Genomic DNA, 20,374 nt, shown 5'->3' on the forward strand with positions numbered 1-20,374 from the left:
CCTTTAAGCTTTTTTATTTCACTTTTGTTATGTTTTTGTTTATTTGAATAGTATTTTTAGTAGCTGTGGGCCTTTAAAACATTAGCTGTGGGCCGCAAATGGCCTCCGGGGCACACTTTTGACACCCCTGCTGTAGATAATAAAAAATTAAATGTGATAAATCTATGGATAAAAAGCAGAGCCTGGCGACGCATGCGCGTTTATCATAACTCTCTCTCTCTCTCTCTCTCTGCCCCTCCCTCACCAATGCTGCTGTTTGTTTTGTTTTTAACCCCTTCTTAACCCTGAACGTACATTGAAAATACACGCAACCCTAACTCCAAATGCCGGACATTTGAGGCATTTAAGAAAGTCCGCCCTGACAGCTCCGCAAAAGAGGACATGTCCGGTGAAAAGAGGACGTATGGTCAGTCTATCCTAGCCCGTTAGCTGCTAGCATGCCGTGTGTTGTGCCTCGGTGTGCATTGTTTACACAACGTGCGTTACGCTACTTAATATGTCCGTGTGGAAACTCCTTCGGTACACCTCCGAACCAAAACGGAACCCCCGTACCGAAACGGTTCAATACAAATACACGTACCGTTACACCCCTACTACTGTCTGATTCCGATCAATACAAGTCATCAGAATCAGGTAATACACCAACTTATATTCATGAAAGAAAGGAATCTATATGTGTTAAACATGCTTGTATTATCATTAAACACGTTTAACTTGTTGACCAAAACGTCTCTTTCATAAATAAATAAATATAAATGATATATATGAATGAGGTAGATCCCTGGACTTGGTCAATTGAAAAGTAGCTGGCCTGTGGGCCCCCCTGGTCTAGGAAGTTAGTACATAGATTTCTAATTTTGTGCAATTAATCATAAACATGTTGACACTACTTTATTATTTGACTCTGGAACAGATCAAACAGAAAGGCACACAAAATACTCTTATTTACACACATTTAAAATAATATTTTGGAATGAAGCGGCTAAAGGTGCTTGTGGTGATCTGGTCGGGTCAAAACCCGCCCAGAAGTTGCTAACGTCGTCTACAACTACTACTACTTCCACCAATGGACTGAAAGCGCAGACAAACCGGTTCAGGTGATCGGTGATCAAGGTGGACACGGCATCCCAGTGTAAAGAACAGCAGCAAGGGTCTTGAGGTCTTCCTTGAGGACTCAGGTTAGGACTTCCTGAGTTTTGGGGACACTGCGGGACAAAGTGTCATTACACCTTGTAAACACTGTGTACTTTTATAAGAGACCTGCGGCTACCTGAGGGTCTCTCCAGTCGAGGCGTCTTCACGTGGTTCCTGCTTGTTCTCGTCGGGGCTCGGGTCTCCATCGCTGGTTTTGTCTGCACACACACACACGCACACACGCACACACACACACACACACACACACACACACACACACACGCACACACGCACACACGCACACACGCACACACACACACACACACACACACACACACACACACACACACACACACACACACACACACACACACACACGCACACACGCACACACGCACACACGCACACACACACACACACAGGTTATCATTTGGAATGGGGACCAAGTTTTTGATGACCACTTGTGGGGACCACCTGTCAGGTTCAAACACTGATGACATCTATTAAACAAGACAAGAAGCAAAGAATCAAACAGAGACAGAATTGGACTCAAATTTGAGGAGGGACGCGGCCACTGTACTCTCTGTACAGTCTTGCACCACGCTCTGCCAAAAGATTGCACTCCTCCTTCTTTATTTGACTCCCCCCCGCCCCACCTGACCACAGCTGCTTCCAAAGGGAAGTGGGTCGTAAACAGCGTTGCCTTTGGTTACCAAACAGTTCAAAAGAAGAGGTTGTAAAATACTTCAAAAAGAGTTCCATAAAGTAGTTCAAAGAGAGTTCGGTCTGGAAATTTGGGCAGATCCTGCCAGCCGTCCTCTTTGAAGTCACAGTGGAGTTTTACGCGCCTTCTTCTTGGTACGTTTCAAAGACAGCCCCTGTCCTTTTGTCTCCTTGTCAGGAACACAATGTAATACAAAGTTTTTTGTGACAATTATTCTAACACCACCCTTTCTACAGGTTGTGGAGGCATACAAAAAATGGTGTAAAATGTCCACTGGCCAGTTAGCTCATACACGTCTTTAAATCTCTGGATTGATGAAGTCATGTGCTGATCGTACTTACCCTGGGGAAAAAAAGAGTTAATATGGTTCATGGGGACCACATTTGAATAATTTCGCATAATTCACACAAATGTGTACGTGACTACTGAGGACCATTTAGAAAAAAAAGTTCAAATGAAATATGACATGATGGTCAGCTGTCCTCTTATAGGAAGTTTCACCACTTAAATGTTCAAGCAAATCCTGCATCTTCTGTGACATGACTATCAGGCCTACTGAAAGCCACTACTAGCGAGCACGCAGTCTGATAGTTTATATATCAATGATGACATCTTAACATTGCAACACATGCCAATACGGCCGGGTTAACTTATAAAGTGACATTTTAAATTTCCCGCTAAACTTCCGGTTGAAAACGTCTATGTATGATGACGTATGCGCGTGACGTCAATAGTTAAACGGAAGTATTCAGACGCCATTGAATCCAATACAAAAAAGCTCTGTTTTCATCTCAAAATTCCACAGTATTCTTGACATCTGTGTTGGTGAATCTTTTGCTATTTGTTTAATGAACAATGAAGACTGCACAGAAGAAAGTTGTAGGTGGGATCGGTGTATTAGCGGCTGGCTGCAGCAACACAACCAGGAGGACTTTGACTTGGATAGCAGACGCGCTATCCGACGCTAGCCGCCGACCGCATGGATGATCAGGTGAAGTCCTTCGTCCTTCCGACGATCGCTGGAACGCAGGTGAGCACGGGTGTTGATGAGCAGATGAGGGCTGGCTGGGGTAGGTGGATAGCTAATGTTTTTAGCATAGCTCTGTGAGGTCCCGTTGCTAAGTTAGCTTCAATGGCGTCGTTAGCAACAGCATTGTTAAGCTTCGCCAGGCTGGACAGCATTAACCGTGTAGTTACATGTCCATGGTTTAATAGTATTGTTGATTTTCTGTCTATCCTTCCAGTCAGGGGTTTATTTCTTTTGTTTCCATCTGCATTTAAGCACGATGCTATCACGTTAGCTCCGTAGCTAAAGTGCTTCGCCGATGTATTGTCGTGGAGATAAAAGTCACTGTGAATGTCCATTTCGCGTTCTTGACTCTCATTTTCAAGAGGATATAGTATCCCAGGTGGTTTCAAATACAAATCCGTGATCCACAATAGAAAAAGGAGAGAGTGTGGAATCCAATGAGCCAGCTTGTACCTAAGTTACGGTCAAAGCGAAAAAAGATACGTCCTGCACTGCACTCTAGTCCTTCACTCTAACGTTCCTCATCCACGAATCTTTCATCCTTGTTCAAATTAATGGGGTAATCGTCGCTTTCTCGGTCCGAATCGCTCTCGCTGCTGGTGTAAACAATGTGGAAATGTGAGGAGCCTTTCAACCTGTGATGTCACGCTACTTCCGCTACAGGCAAGGCTTTTTTTTTATCAGCGACCAAAAGTCGATGTTCTCTACTAAATCCTTTCAGCAAAAATATGGCAATATCGCGAAATGATCAAGTATGACACATAGAATAGATCTGCTATCCCCGTTTAAATAAAACAAATTCATTTCAGCAGGCCTTCAAAGGTGCTATTTAGCAGTGATGAAGTTGTCTGCAACTCCAACTAGCATATATAGAAGGATGGAACATTCTGAATGTGAATCATACTTTAAGGTAATAATGTTTTCATAATCATGCTGTATGAAAATGTCATCCTAAGGAACACTAAACCAGATTTTGTTTTTGGAAAAATATATAAGTTTTACCTAAGGATGGATACCATACAGAATCACAGTACTATTAATGCCAGGATAACAAATGTTTCACTTTTCAAGAAAATTAATTTTTACAAATATTTGAAACACGTAAACAAAGTAACCCAAATTTCCCTGTTGTGGGATCAATAAAGGATTATCTTATCTTACCTTAAACCACAGAAATAAAATACAAACTCATTTTAAACACTTAGGCATCTTCAGAATGGATTTGACTATCATTTAAAAAGGTTTCCCTTTAGGGGACCTGTTTATTTTGTCCCCATACCGTCAGAGGTCCCCTAAAGGTGACTGTGTAAAGCAGGCCTGGGCAATTATTTGGACTCGGGGGCCACATTTAGAGAAAAAAATATGCCTGGGGGCCGGTATATCTATTTTTAGGAACACTAATACAAAACCTCACAATAATGTCTGATTGAATGCTAAAAATGTTATGACAGACCGCCTTAAAAAACGTAATGGAATTTAATTTTTTTCTATGAAGGATAAAACACTGAATATTGACAAAATATGAACGTCACACCCGCTTTCGATCCACATATTTTACAATCAAGTGAAACGCAACAAAAATGCAACAAACAGTGACATATGAACACGAAGGGTACAAAATAAAGCCACCTACAATCTGATATTTGCTGAATTTCCCCCAGGGATCAAAAAAGTACTTTCTATTCCATTTAGAGATGCGTGGACAGGCAATTATTTCATCCGCAACCGCATCACAAAAGTCGCCATCCACCCGAACTAACATTTTATCAAAACCACAACCGCCCGCCACCCACCCGTTGTTATATATCTACTATAGATGGGGTAGGATAAAGGGTAAAGGGGTAGGATTAAATAAGCTTTGCTTCTTCCTACTCCTTTTCGGGCATGATGTAAATTAAATTATATGAAATTGTGTGATGTATTATGATGTAAATGTGTTCATGTTCGAAATAAACTAAAAGAAAGAAAGATGATGCAAGGCATTAGTGAGGTTAGAAAGCTTTTGGCTGTTAAAGAAAGGAGACTGATCCAATGCAGCAGAGACATTCAATGTGTGCCACGCATGAATATCTCTCATCCACGCATTAGTGGCTTAGAGATATTAATGCGTGATAATATTATTTATCATTATTATAATATTATCGTCATTTCCATTAAGAAAGTGTTGACTATTATTTTTTTTTTTCCACTGGTCTTTAGTATTCCCTTTTTTAGTTTGTCGCGTACCACGTTTGCTGCCGGCGTTGCCATCTTTTTATTATTTTCTTCTTCTTCTGTTGTGTCGTGTTGTGCTGTGTCACGCCAAATTTCTTCCCCCGTCCCCCATTTACTTCCGTGGTCATGTTTCCTCTTACGTCATTGACAGCGATCGATAGCACTTCAGCTTTGACTGCCCGTCGCTGGAAGGATACTTCGTCTTTGACAGACTGCTGGAATCTGAAGAAATCGATGATTGTTTTTTTTTGTACAGGCGCGAAACAGGACAGTTGCGTGCCGGTTAAGGACCCCCGGCAACTTTGTGACTTTATTGGACGCAGCCCCGGAAGTAAATGGGAGGGGGAAAGTTTTTGTAGGGGGGAAGAAATTTGGCGTGACAGCTGCAGCAGTGCCTGATGAATAATTGCCTGTTTCAAAGAGTGCTGCTCGTTTTTCCTATGTGGGTAACAACATTTAACTATGTTTATATATTTCCGAATTGGTTCAACCGCCACCCGCCTGAATCTATTTAAAACCTATTTTTTTCATCATGCATCCGCCCGACCCGCGGATTATCCGCGGACTCCGCGGTTGTGTCCGCAAACCGCGCATCTCTAATTCTATTCTATTCTATATATCACTAAGCTTTAGAACTTTGTTGTGAAAATCTCCTTCCGCGTCTGTGGAAACGCTTCCCGCCCACACTGCTTGGTGCCTCGTCTGAGCTGCTGTGACCTAGATGACCATAGTAAATAATTAGATGACCATGGTCACTAATTAGATGACCATGGTCACTAGTACTGTATATCATCCCTAAGTGCAGATTCCAAGCATAGAAAGACTTAGTATAGTTGAAGACTTCCGGTCATTAGAAAACATGACTGCACATCATAATGGCAGCTACACTTTACATCTTAAAGGCCTACTGAAAGCTACTACTAGCGACCACGCAGTCTGATAGTTTATATATCAATGATGAAATCTTAACATTGCAACACATGCCAATACGGCCGGGTTAACTTAGAAAGTGACATTTTAAATTTCCCGCTAAACTTCCGGTTCAAAACGCCTTTGGAGGATGACGTATGCGCGTGACGTAGCCAGGAGAACACAGGTATGGCTTCCCCATTGAAGCCAATACGAAATAGCTGTTTTCATCTCATAATTCCACAGTATTCTGGACATCTGTGTTGGTGAATCTGTTGCAATTTGTTCATTGCATTATGGAGAAAGAAGCTGAGCAAGCAAAGAAGAAAGTTGAAGCTGAGCAAGCAAAGAAGAAAGTTGTCGGTGCAAAGCGGAGTATTTTGCGAGGGAAGTCAGCAACACAACACAGTCGGTGTTTCATTGTTTACATTCCCGAAAGATGCAGTCAAGATCGAAGAACTCGGACAACAGAGACTCTTACCAGGAGGACTTTGACTTCGTTAACAGACGCAGACGCGATACCGTGAGTACGCTTCCAAACATTTGATCGCTTGCTATAACTAGCTCGAGCTAGTAGCTAGGAGCTAGCATAACAAACACCTAGGTGTTTGTTATGCGGGATTAATTTGTGGCATATTAAATATAAGCCTGGTTGTGTTGTGGCTAATAGAGTATATATATGTCTTGTGTTTATTTACTGTTGTAGTCATTCCCAGCTGAATATCAGGTCCCACCCGCGCGCTCCCAAACATTTGATTGCTTGCCCGTACGTGCGTGTCACGTACGTAACTTTGGTTAAATATATAAGCTTTATGAACCTTGGGTTAGGTGAACGGTTGTTTGGGCTGAGTGAGTGTGTGTGTTGTGCAGGTGTTTGAATTGTATTGGCTGGTTATATATACGGGATCCCGTCCATATTACCCGCTCGAGCTATAACTAGCACGAGCTAGTAGCTAGTAGCTAGCATAACAAACACCTAGGTGTTTTTATGTGGGATTAATTTGTGGCATATTAAATATAAGCCTGGTTGTGTTGTGGCTAATAGAGTATATATATGTCTTGTGTTTATTTACTGTTGTAGTCATTCCCAGCTGAATATCAGGTCCCACCTGCGCGCTTCCAAACATTTGATTGCTTTCCCGTTTTTTATCAGATACCAAAAGTTGCGATCTTTATCGTCATTGTTCTATACTAAATCCTTTCAGCAAAAATATGGCAATATCGCGAAATGATCAAGTATGACACATAGAATAGATCTGCTATCCCCGTTTAAATTAAAAAAAATAATTTCAGTAGGCCTTTAAAGATCTCAAAAAATTATTTGGGAATGTCCGGCGGGCCAGATTGAAAAGCTCAACGGGCTACATGTGGCCTTCATTTACCCAGGTCTGGTGTAAACAGAGCGATGTCCCCATTAAGTAAGCATTGCCAGAACACACACACACACACACACTTAAGAGTCAAGCTCAGACGAGCAAAAACCACGGCAAGGACGAGCACCAGGAGAGCATGTGATGTGAGCGTGTCTACCCAGGACTTTGAGAAGATCATTACAATTTCCTGCTAATTGGACACGCTCGGCCTGAGAAAGGAACCGTTTGATGGAAGGCCTCGTTAAGTCGGGCGCATTCATCCGGCCAGGCGGGTCGCTCACACCGCTGAGGATGTGGTCTGCAGAACTCCTGTAATCCCTTTTATTTAGGCGACCACAGAGAACCTGTGATCTGCTAAAAAAAAAAAAGGTAAAGGGGATGCAGGCGGACAAAACTCGACTTTCCAACAGTGCCCGGTTTTCAGCTGGTTTTGTGACTCATCAGCGGGCCTGCAGAGCACCTCAAGTGACTTACCCGGACTTTTTCCACATTGATATTTCACTCACACGTGCTTCACCGCCGCCGGTGCCAGTACAACGAACACGCGATCAATGCCAGTACAACTAACACGCGATCAAGGAGACAGGACTAAAAATACAGGCACACAGACGCAGTGTTTTTACACACTCAGCCTTGTCCTCACTTATGGCGGACAAAATCATTAAATAAAAAATACATCTTTAAAAGGGGAACTGCAGTTTTTTGGAATTTTGCCTATCGTTCACAATCATTAAGAAAGACATGACGATAGATTAAAAAATAAATAAAAGCATTCTAACTCATAAATAAATGTAAACAAAAGCCAATGGGAGGCACATAAAACCCAATAAATAACCATCCAAAAAAGCGCTAACAATACTCCATTACTACATTTCGTGAATATTAACCAAGTATTAGTGATATTGTTATTATAAGACAGGGGTCACCAACGCAGTGCCCGCGGGCACCAGGTAGCCCGTAAGGACCAGATGAGTAGCCCGCTGGCCTGTTCTAAAAATAGCTCAAATAGCAGCACTTACCAGTGAGCTGCCTCTACTTTTTACATTTTATTTATTTACTAACTAGCTGGCCTCGCTTTGCTTGACATTTTTAATTCTAAGAGAGACAAAACTCAAATAGAATTTGAAAATCCAAGAAAATATTTTAAAGACTTGGTCTTCACTTGTTTAAATAAATTCATGATTTTTTTTTACTTTGCTTCTTATAACTTTCAGAAAGACAATTTTAGAGTAAAAATACAACCTTAAAAATGATTTTAGGATTTTTAAACAAATATACCTTTTTACCTGTTATATTCCTTCCTCTTCTTTCCTGGCAATTTAAATTAATGTTCAAGTAAATTTATTTTTTTTATTGTAAAGAATAATAAATACATTTTAATTTAATTTTTCATTTTAGCTTCTGTTTTTTCGACAAAGAATATTTGTGAAATATTTTTTCAAACCTATTATGATTAAAATTCAAAAAAATTATTCTGGCAAATCCAGAAAATCTGTAGAATCAAATTTAAATCTTATTTCAAAGTCTTTTGAATTTCTTTTAAAATTTTTGTTCTGGAAAATCTAGAAGAAATAATGATTTGTCTTTGTTAGAAATATAGCTTGGTCCAATTTGTTATATATTCTAACAAAGCGCAGATTGGATTTTAACCTATTTAAAACATGTCATCAAAATTCTAAAATTAATCTTAATCAGGAAAAATTACTAATGATGTTCCATACATTATTTTTTCAATTTTTTCAAAAAGATTCGAATTAGCTAGTTTTTCGCTTCTTTTTTTCGGTTGAATTTTGAATTTTAAAGAGTCGAAATTTAAGATAAACTATGTTTCAAAATTTAATTGTCATTTTTTTTGTGTTTTCTCCTCTTTTAAACCGTTCAATTAAGTGTAAATATCATTCATTATTAATAATAACATAGAGTTAAAGGTAAATTGAGCAAATTGGCTATTTCTGGCAATTTATTTAAGTGTGTATCAAACTGGTAGCCCTTCGCATTAATCACTACCCAATTAGTAGCTCTTGGTTCAAAAAGGTTGGTGACCCCTGTTATAAGCGCTAACGCAGACAAACTAGTAGGGGTGTAACGGTACACAAAAATGTCGGTTCGGTACGTACCTCGGTTTAGAGGTCACGGTTCGGTTCATTTTCGGTACAGTAAGAAAACAACAAAATATACATTTTTGGGTTATTTATTTACCAAATTTGCAAAATCTTCCACCAAAAATATTTTTCTTAGTGTAATATTTGATGTGAAGTAATGGGAACCTTGGATAGGTCAATAATTCATAATAACATTGATTTTGATTCAATATTATGTTTTGAGCAATGACAGTTTGAAAGAAAAAAAAACAGCTTTATTTTATTAGTCAGCAGTAGGGATGATGTTTGTTAAGAAATCATCGAGCCAATTATCAAATCCTCTTATCGAACCGATTCCTTATCGATTCTCTTATCAAATCCAGATAGGTTGTTGTATATGGAAAAAAACACAATATTTGGTTTAACAAAAGCTCACTTTTATTTTATAAGAAAAAAATAGAATAAAATAAATATTGACTGTTACCCCCCTAAAAAAGTAAAATAAATAAATATTGACTGTTGTTACTCAAAGTATATTAAGTGGGATTTTTCAGAAAAACAAATATATACAGTAACACAAAAACAAGCTGTCTCTGTGACCACTATAGGTGAATAGCCATGCCTTGAGGCGTTTTTTCCGGTCCATTATTTTTGCTGCTTGTGTGTCATTAGACTGAGCTACGTCATTTCCTGTGATGTCCCACAGGGCATTTCTTGTGGGACGGGATTCTTTCCCAGGGATTCGAATAAAGAACCAACTCTTCTTCTTTACTATAGTGACCTCGATAACGGGAACCGGTTCTCAAAAAGGGATTCGAGTCCATGGAATCGGTTCTTTTCTTATCGAACGGTTCTTTTCTTATTGAACAACCGGGAGAACCGGTTTCGAACATCATCCCTAGTCAACATTGCAACTTTTTCTAAATTACATTAAACCTTTAAGCTTTTTTATTTCACTTTTGTTATGTTTTGGTTTATTTTAATAGTGTTTTTAGAATGTGCCGTGGGCCTTTAAAACATTAGCTGTGGGCCGCAAATTTTTTGACACCCCTGCTATAGATAATAAAAAACTAAATGTGATAAATCTATGGATAAAAAGCAGAGCCTGGCGACGCATGCGCGTTTATCATAACTCTCTCTCTCTCTCTGTCTCTGCCCCTCCCTCACCAATGCTTCTGTTTGTTTTGTTTTTAACCCCTTCTTAACCCTGAACGTACATTGAAAATACACACAACCCTAACTCCAAATGCCGGACATTTGAGGCATTTAAGAAACTCCGCCCTGACAGCTCCGCAAAAGAGGACATGTCCGGTGAAAAGAGGACGTATGGTCAGTCTATCCTAGCCCGTTAGCTGCTAGCATGCCGTGTGTTGTGCCTCGGTGTGCATTGTTTACACAACGTGCATTACGCTACTTAATATGTCCGTGTGGAAATTTGTTCGGTACACCTCCGAACCGGAACCCCCGTACCGAAACGGTTCAATACAAATACACGTACCGTTACACCCCTTACTACTACTAAAAGACAAGTTGTCTAGTATGTTCACGCTTATTTAATGCCAAAATTGTTCTTTTATTGCATAATAAATGTATGTTTAACATATCATAAGACTTTCTGTTAAAACAAAGTCAATAATGGAATTTTTTGTGGTCCCCTTTATTTTGAAAAAGAACAGAAAAGTATCTAAATACATATTAGTACCGGTACCAAAATATTGGGTTAACTCTAACCCTTGAAACATTGGCTGTAAAGTTAAAAAGGGTTTAATGGCGCCCACAGTTTGACCCAGTAACAGATGATTTCTATTGCCTTTATCACCGACTGTATGAGAAGGCACCTTGAAGGTTGTACAGTATTTTCAAAAAAGCGACACCTAGCTGTGAAGTAGTTGTACTACCAGTACCTGAGTTGTTTTCCCGCGCTTGCTCCGCTCTCTTCAGCGTCCCCTTCTTGGCCTCCTCGTGCTGCCGCTGCTCAGCCAAGGACTTGTTGAGCACCTGGCTGAGCGCGCAGTCGCCTTCTCCCACCAGGAACATGCTCTTGAACTTGTTGTACAACATGCTGGCTTTGTCCATCACGTCCTGGCTGGCCTTGAACCGTCGGATCTGGACCACGGGTGAAAACAAACAAGGCATACGTCGGTGTGGTGCGCCATCACAAAGGTAAGTTAGCGTGTGTTTACTATGTCTGACCTTTTTTAAGGTGGCGATTAGCTCGCTTTGCTTATGCAAGTGCTGAGTGGTCACCTGAAGGGAGCTGAGCTCATCCAGAGCGTCCAGGCACTTCTTCACATCCTGAACACACACAAAACCTGTTGATCATCAGGTCTACACTGCAAAAACTGCAATCTAAGTAAGATGAAATATCTCTAATAAGGGTGATATTTGCTTATTTTCTGTCTGATAAAATAATTCTTCTCACTAAGCAGATTTGATGTTAGAGTGTTTTACTTGTTTGAAGTGTTTTGCTCCTAAATGATGTCAGTAAGATATTACAGCTTGTTGCTGAGATTTGATGAGCTATATTGAGTAAAACATGCTTGAAACTAGAATATCAACTGTTGTGTCATCAACACTCACAAGTAGAAAACTACTTTTTTAAAGTCATCATTTCTTATTTCAAGCATGAAAAAAATAATCATGATGCCGAGTGCATATCATTATGTCAAGATAATGGCACTAGCATTTACTTAATTTAAGAATATTTTTCAACATATTGAGCAAAAAGGTCTCTTTTTTTCTACCAAGAAAAGTGCACTTGTTATTAGTGAGAATATACTTATTTTAAAGGTATTTTTGGGTTCATTGAGGTTAGCTAATTTTACTTGTTTTGGAAAGTCTTGACAAGCCAAATTTTCTTGTTCTATTGGCAGATAATTTTGCTTAGTTCAAATAAAATACTTCTAATTTTTGTATTTTTCTTTTTGAACACTGACTTTTTGCAGTGTAGTCCTTTGTTCAACTTATTTAGTTATACTAGTGGTGTTCCTCAAGGTTCCATTTTAGGTGCACTCTATTTCATTACGTGGGCTATTCAACTGGTGGCATGCGGGTTCAGTTAAAAAAACAAACATGTAAGAGACTCACATTTTTGCAGCAGATTCTTAAAAACACGAGAATGCTGTCATATAGATGATATTTGACTAGCTTTTTCGCAAAAAAAACAACCCTCTGTCACTTTGACAACATAAATGTCTACTGTAGAGGACACTGGTTATCTGGAATACACAAAATAAGAATATTCTGAAAAAGTGGCCCCCTAAACGCTCCATGCAGAAATAGGACGGTAACATATTTTGTCATGCAAGTAAATATATAAACACTTTTTTGGAAGAATACTTTTCACTGCAAAAAGTGAAATCTAAGTAAGATGAAATATGTCAAATAAGGGTGATATTTGCTTATTTTCTGTCTGATAAGATCATTCTTCTCACTAAGCAGATTTGATGTTAGAGTGTTTTACTTGTTTTAAGTGTTTTGCTCCTAAATGATGTCAGTAAGATATTACAGCTTGTTGCTTCCGGTACCGATATTGGAGCCTTGAGTATTGGCCGATAGAGATTTACTGTACCGAAAATGAAGCGAACCGTGACCTCTAAACCGACGTACGTACCGAACCCACATTTTTGTGTACCGTTACACCCCTAGAATGAACATGATTTCTTATGGTAAACAATTGCTAGCTTTCATTTGCCCTTTTGGAACCGATACCTAAAAAAAGCAATGAATGACTGCAATGTTCACATTTAGGTAGTAAACTCTATTTAAACATGATCATTCATGCGTTTATGTATTCTTAGTTTTCACACACCGAGGCTACATGGGGCAGCAAACACAGCGATTAATTGTATCTGGTCATAAATGGATTTTATTCTGTCTATGTAGATGTCACATGGTGGAACATTAGCAGGAAGAGGGAATAACTCGCAGGTTCTATTTCCAGAAAGGTCAACACATCCCTGTCTTCATTAAATACTACGAAAGGCGGTCTTGCTGTGCCACCTCGTTGTGACGCATTCGGGACTCTTTATTTCCAAACAAAAGCAGAATCACTCACGGGGTTGTCTATCTTCAGGGAAATCTTGATTTCACCATGCAGCCGCTGGAGTTTCACATCTGTGGATATTTCTGTGAAGAAGGATTTAATAGTTGTTCTTCATTTCCTTTTTCCAAAGAACTGGCAAGCAATGGAGAGGAAAGGGGACTTCACTCTAACAAGGGATCTACTTAAGACACCAAAGTACAGAACATCATTTTAATGATGCTTTCATCATTAAAATGATTACTTCTTAGGAAGTCGTGTTTACAAGCGAAGTTAGCTTTGCTGTATTCACTCACCCTTTTTCTTGGCTCCGGCCCGCTCTTCATTCTTCTTTGCGTCGTCTTTGCTTGCTCTGTTTGGAGACAAAAAAGCAATAACTATACCACCCCAGAAATGACGCTATATCTTATTGTATATGTAAAAAAAACATTTTGAAATGGTTCTATTATAATTTATATGCATAATAACATAGAAATGCACCTTTTTTTCAGGGCCAGCACCTATTATTAGTAGTCAAGGAGGCTGATAACCGATATTTGGAGCCGATATTCATTTGCAGTTAAATTTAGTTACACATGAATAGTATATGTCAGCAAACAGCTGGACAAGGCTTTCAGTTTTTTTTCCGCATTATTTTTTTAGAAAATGTCGGACCAGTAGTGACATGTTTCATGTGGCACTAGTATTATGGTTCATTTAGCAGCAAACAACATTAGGGGATGTCACAAACACCTCCACTACGTGTGTCTAAGAGGAGGATCAACATTTGGATTTCAAAATATGGGAAATCTCCTGGGAAAATTGGTAAAAAAATGGGATCTCTCTACTTCATAATAACCTGCAAGCTAAGTAATTTTTTTAGCAGTTAACAAATGTATTACATTGTGAGGTTTCCTTGTGAGGAACCCTGAAATAGGTTGGTTGGTTGAAGTTTATGTCAAACATGCGTACAGTTTCCGAGCCGCAGCTTAGCACACTGCAAAAAGTCAGTGTTCAAAAAGAAGAAAAAAAAATAATACAAAAATGAGGGGCATTTTATTTGAACTAAGCAAAATTATCTGCCAATAGAACAAGAAAATGTGGCTCGTCAAGACTTTCCAAAACAAGTCAAATTAGCTAACCTCAATGAACTCAAAAATAGCTTAAAATAAGTATATTCTCACTAATAACAAGTGCACTTTTCTTGGTAGAAATTTTTTTTTGGACCTTTTTGCTCAATATGTTGTAAAATATTCTTAAATGAAGTAAATGCTAGTGCCATTATCTTGACATAATGATATGCGCTCAGCATCATGATTTTTTTTTTTCATGCTTGAAGTAAGAAATTATGACTTTAAAAAAGTAGTTTTCTACTTGTGAGTGTTGATGACACAACAGTTGATATTCTAGTTTCAAGCATGTTTTACTCAATATAGCTCATCAAATCTCAGCAACAAGCTGTAATATCTTATTGACATCATTTAGGAGCAAAACACTTAAAAGAAGTAAAACACTAACATAAAATCTGCTTAGTGAGAAGAATGATCTTATCAGACAGAAAATAAGCAAATCCTTATTTGAGATATTTCATCTTACTTAGATTTCACTTTTTGCAGTGCAGAAAGGAGCACCGGTTCTTACTACTAACTTGCTCTCTGCTAAACATTTTTATTTTTTTTAATACTAAATACCGGTATCATATGTGTATACATTGAATCTGGTGATGTATTTCTATTGTAGTTGTAATCAATAAATAAATAGAAATTGGCCGATACCAATAATAGTCAAAATGGCAAATATCGGCGCCGATAATCGGTTGATCCCTGTAATATATGGAGACATGTATTGTTATCGCAGGAGGCCGCAATATATATTTTAGGCTATATTGCACATTCCTAATTAGCACCATTGCTCGTCACTCGGCACTTAAACTTTGGTGGTATCACTTACTCGTCTTTCCGCCGACGTGCATCTTTGTCCGTTTCAGAGTTCTGATGTTTTTTCCTGCCTTTGGTCTTCTAGGATACACAAACATACATGGTAATGATGACAAGATGTTTGCCTAACGCAAAAACAAGGTAGACACTTGCCTCCTCATCATCTGAGGCGCCTGGGGAGGTACCCTCCTTGGACTGCACATTCTTCTTCTTCTTGGCTTCCGGCTCTTTCCCTTCACTGTCTTTCCCTTTGGCGTTCTCCTTCCTCCGCTTATCTTCCTCGCCGCTCTTGGACTTGTCCTCCGCCGTCCTCTTTCTCTTTCTGTCTGACTCGGCGGCATCTCTGAGAGAGAGAGAGAGCATCACTTGCATTATTTTGTATGGTTTGTTTATGCATGCGTATTGTGGACGATGCATACAGTATATGTTTAAGAGTTCTTTCTTTTTACATAGCCATGTTTAGAGTAGCTAGTACTTTTCCTTTGTATATTCTACCAGTTTCTTTCCACATTTCAGATGCCTGGTTAGTGTCTTCACCCTTGGAATGTGAACTACAACCCCCACTCTTTTTCCTTGTCAGTGTTGCAAGGGGGGTGACGGGGGCTTTCTTTGTGTGCAAGGAGTAGCCGATATGAATGTATTGGTTAAGATGATCTCCTAAAGCTTTAGTAAAACTTGAAAATATTCCTATTCTGTCTTGATGGTCCTTCTTACTCAGCATATACACTACCGTTCAAAAGTTTGGGGTCACCCAAACAATTTTGTGGAATAGCCTTCATTTCTAATAACAAGAATAGACTGTCGAGTTTCAGATGAAAGTTCTCTTTTCCTGGCCATTTTGAGCGTTTAATTGACCCCACAAATGTGATGCTCCAGAAAGTCAATCTGCTCAAAGGAAGGTCAGTTTTGTAGCTTCTGTAACGAGCTAAAGTGTTTTCAGATGTGTGAACATGATTGCACAAGGCTTTTCTAATCATCAATTAGCCTTCTGAGCCAATGAGCAAACACATTGTACCATTAGAACACTGGAGTGATAGTTGCTGGAAATGGGCCTCTATACACCTATGTAGATATTGCACCAAAAAGCAGACATTTGCAGCTAGAATAGTCATTTACCACATTAGCAATGTATAGAGTGTATTTCTGTAAAGTTAAGACTAGTTGAAAGTTATCTTCATTGAAAAGTACAGTGCTTTTCCTTCAAAAATAAGGACATTTACATGTGACCCCAAACTTTTGAACGGTAGTGTATGTCATCGAAAGAACTTGGGATTGACCAGTAACTTAGATTCCGTGGGAGGAAGAACTGGTCTGACGCAACAGTATCTAATGTTGTGGCCATAGTGTGTGTGTGTGTGTGTTTACATTTCTCTTTCAGAGCCTTGCTGGTCCTGATGCTGCAGCAAAAGCAATTTTTCACTTTTGGGCTTCCTGCCTCTTCGTTTAGGACCTTCCCCACCTGAAATTGACCATGACACGACCTCACATGACTTGAGTAGCATTATGGGATGGCCGGTCGAGGACATGACCCTTTACCTGCAGGATTCGCAGGACTCACGGGCGGAGCATCGTTCATTTCAGCCTCCTGCTCGCCCTCATTCTGGATTAGAAATAAAAAATATTCAAAACAGCACTTTGAATTGCAACCACGTATCAAATAAAAACAAATTACCTTTCTTTTTCTTCCTCTCTTAGGTTTAGGCACATCACTCTGGCCTGAATCCTACAAGGAGACAGTTTTAAATCAATTTGAGAAAATCTAAGTGTATTTTTCCTTCAACTAATTCAGAAAAATAATTGACAAAATTAATTGTTTTTGCATAATAGCGACATCCAAATTAGCAGCTTACTTGAGCTAAGACGTTTCAATGTGTTCATTGGATAGTTTTAATAACCGTGTTTTTCGGACTATAAGTGGCAGTTTTTTTCATAGTTTGGCCGGGGGTGCGACTTATACTCAGGAGCGACTTATGTGTGAAATGATTAACACATTAGCGTAAAATATCCAATAATATTATTGATGTCATTGACGTAAGAGACTAGACGTATAAGATTTCATGGGATTTAGCCATTAGGAGTGACAGATTGTTTGGTAAACGTATAGCATGTTCTATATGTTATAGTTATTTGAATGACTCTTACCATAATATGTGAGGTTAACATACCAGTTGGTTATTTATGCCTCATATAACGTACACTTATTCAGCCTGTTGTTCACTATTCTTTACACATTTTAAATTGCCTTTCAAATGTCTATTCTTGCTGTTGGCTTTTAGCAAATACATTTCCCCAAAAAATGCGACTTATACTCCAGTGCGACTTATATATGTTTTTTTCCTTCTTTATTATGCATTTTTGGCCGGTGAGACTTGTACTCCGGAGCGACTTATACTCCGAAAAATACGGAAATTAACTTGGATTTTTATGAAGTAAGTTCTCTTCCAAAGTGACAGTTAAATAAACACAAAAATATATTATTTATATGAAATGTGTAGATGCAAACAACAATAAATAAAAAATAGTTTTCATATTGACAAAAAGGTGTTCAATATTTATAACTTCTAAAATTAGATTTGATGTGAATTTGGAACGTGCATGAAGGATATCAATATCAGATTTAATTGTGAATGTACAGTAAGAGGCAATTTAACAGAGTTATTGCTGAAGAAGTAATATGGTAAGCATTTGAAGGAGTGAGACATGCTATGTTAGACTTGTTAAAGAAAAAAAAAAACATGATATAAAGTAGGATCATGCAAAAAGACTCCAAAGCACACAGAAAGCCATGCAGGAAAATCAAACAAAGACAAGTCAAAGATATGTTATTGTAATTGTCTTCACAGGCAATAAGGAGGCTGCTTTCTGAGGTACTCGAAAAGATCATTAATAAATCAGACGGTGAGGTCAACCACCAAGTCAGACCCGCCATGTTCCCTCTGCACAACCTACACCTTGGGAGCATGCAAAATACGTACATCCGGGTTCTGAAGACCCTGTTCAGACATCATGGGCCCTTCCTCTTCCTCCTCCCTTCCTGGCACCTGAATGCACCCAGGACGCATCAGCACGGGCGGTAGACCAGTCTTAAATGGGAGAAAAGTTAGGTGGTGCGCCCCGATGGTCGCACAATTTGGAATTGAAACCCCGTTTAAATAAAAAAATGTCATTTCAGTAGGCCTTTAAAGGTGAGCTTTTATGCAAAACAATCTTTTCTTACCCAAGGTTACCGGTACCTGTTTTGTGTATTTGGGATCTGCATAAGTCCCAGAAATGTGAAATCAAACCATAAAGGCATGGCAGAGATATTTATAAAACAATCTTGCCTTCCTTCAAACTTGATCCAAAGTAACATTTTTCCCAATGGTGACGTCAGCGGACATCTCCATATATGGTAAAGATTTACCCGAAGAGCTTTGCGTGAGTCCACCATTGTAGTCTGATGTTTTTAGTCATTAAATTCTTCCTTTTTCTCTATCCTTTTGTTGCGACACAGACTGTCTCTAGTTCTAATACAAAGTAGCGTATAGTTTGAACTTATATGTGTCAGTAGACTCCATTAAGAAGTGCTAAAAACAACATGGCTGATGGGGAGGAAACACAGTCAAAGTGGAGCCATGCAAATAAGACCGCCCAAAAAACGGCGCATCCTGAAGAGACGGTCAGAAAGTGGCGAGAAAATGATCTCTAAAACATAAACGTGCAAAATTTGGACCAAAGAACCACCATTACATGTTATGTAGACCACAAAGACGTGTTTTAAATGTAGAAAAAAACCCATCATAATATGACCCTTTTAAAGCTTTCACTGTATTCCTGCAAGTGCACTTGGCAGTCACATAAAAAGCAGACAAAATGTGAGGAAAAGGCAAAAAATAACAACAGGAAGCTAAAAAAAAATGATGTCAAGCAGAAAAGGTGGATTTTACTTTAAAAAGTGCACTTACTTTGGGGGATTGCATCTCCTTATCTTCCGCTTCATCCTCTCCTTCTGGGCCCGTGTCACAATCCTTTTCAGATAGAATTCCAGGACAAACGGGCTAAAAGAGAGACAACACACACAAAAAGTGTTCAAGATTCATGTTGTGACTTACTGTATAGAAGAAATGCTCCACACAACACAGGATACTACGGACCTTGGGTGCGGTCAGCTCCACTTTTGGATTGTCCTCAATTTCCCACAATCCTTCATTAAAGCCTTTCCTCTTGTTGGGTTTGGCGTATTTCTCCTTGTTGGCATGGTAGGGAAAGATGTCCTTTGGGCCTAAAAATGCACTGTTGAAAATGATGGTGAAAAAATGTTGATTCATGAACTGCAAAAACTGCAATCTAAGTAAGATGAAATATGTCAAATAAGGGTGATATTTGCTTATTTTCTGTCTGATAAGATCATTCTTCTCACTAAGCAGATTTGATGTTAGAGTGTTTTACTTGTTTGAAGTGTTTTGCTCCTAAATGATGTCAGTAAGATATTACAGCTTGTTGCTGAGATTTGATGAGCTATATTGAGTAAAACATGCTTGAAACTAGAATATCAACTGTTGTGTCATCAACACTCACAAGTAGAAAACTACTTTTTTAAAGTCATCATTTCTTATTTCAAGCATTAACAAAGAAATCATGACTTTAACACAATTGTGTCTCATAATTAAAACAGATGACAGCCAAATGGACTTTGCTGTTTTATTTTCAATGAAACAATAGAAAATAGGTACTCATATAGTAGTACAGTTGGCACAGTACAGTAAACTGACAGTTAATATTTAAACATTTAACATGTGACATTTCTAACTATTTTGAACAGAAATAGTTCATGCACATTCAGATAAATTCTTCAAAATGACAATTAAAAAAAATGTGGTTGGGGACCGGGCTGTAAATATATATGTATATATATATATATTCCTTGCGCACTAATTGACTGAAAGAGGACGCATTTGGCACGATGATGTCA

At 38.8% G+C, this 20,374-nt stretch overlaps 2 protein-coding genes across 2 annotated transcripts in view; both read right to left on the reverse strand.

Annotated features, from left to right (window-relative positions):
* Positions 1–1,151, reverse strand: part of LOC133639557 (tetratricopeptide repeat protein 39B-like) — a 53,221-nt gene extending 52,070 nt beyond the window's left edge. Inside the window, exon 1 of the mRNA XM_062032957.1 lies at positions 1,090–1,151. The gene's annotated coding sequence lies outside the window, so the exon portion shown is untranslated. The remainder of the gene's footprint in view (positions 1–1,089) is intronic.
* The window catches only part of LOC133639558 (lens epithelium-derived growth factor-like), a 39,612-nt gene continuing 20,170 nt past the window's right edge, over positions 933–20,374 (reverse strand). Inside the window, exons 4-17 of the mRNA XM_062032962.1 lie at positions 19,557–19,695; positions 19,368–19,460; positions 18,399–18,506; positions 17,096–17,146; positions 16,960–17,023; positions 16,789–16,882; positions 15,577–15,766; positions 15,437–15,504; positions 13,804–13,859; positions 13,523–13,593; positions 11,659–11,760; positions 11,370–11,571; positions 1,271–1,352; positions 933–1,205 (exon numbers count right to left, since the gene is read on the reverse strand). Of these exons, the coding sequence (XP_061888946.1) occupies positions 1,175–1,205; positions 1,271–1,352; positions 11,370–11,571; positions 11,659–11,760; positions 13,523–13,593; positions 13,804–13,859; positions 15,437–15,504; positions 15,577–15,766; positions 16,789–16,882; positions 16,960–17,023; positions 17,096–17,146; positions 18,399–18,506; positions 19,368–19,460; positions 19,557–19,695 (1,351 nt within the window). The 3' untranslated portion in view covers positions 933–1,174. The remainder of the gene's footprint in view (positions 1,206–1,270; positions 1,353–11,369; positions 11,572–11,658; positions 11,761–13,522; positions 13,594–13,803; positions 13,860–15,436; positions 15,505–15,576; positions 15,767–16,788; positions 16,883–16,959; positions 17,024–17,095; positions 17,147–18,398; positions 18,507–19,367; positions 19,461–19,556; positions 19,696–20,374) is intronic.

This window comes from Entelurus aequoreus, linkage group LG22 (assembly GCF_033978785.1).
Source record: "Entelurus aequoreus isolate RoL-2023_Sb linkage group LG22, RoL_Eaeq_v1.1, whole genome shotgun sequence".
Lineage (NCBI taxonomy): Eukaryota > Metazoa > Chordata > Actinopteri > Syngnathiformes > Syngnathidae > Entelurus > Entelurus aequoreus.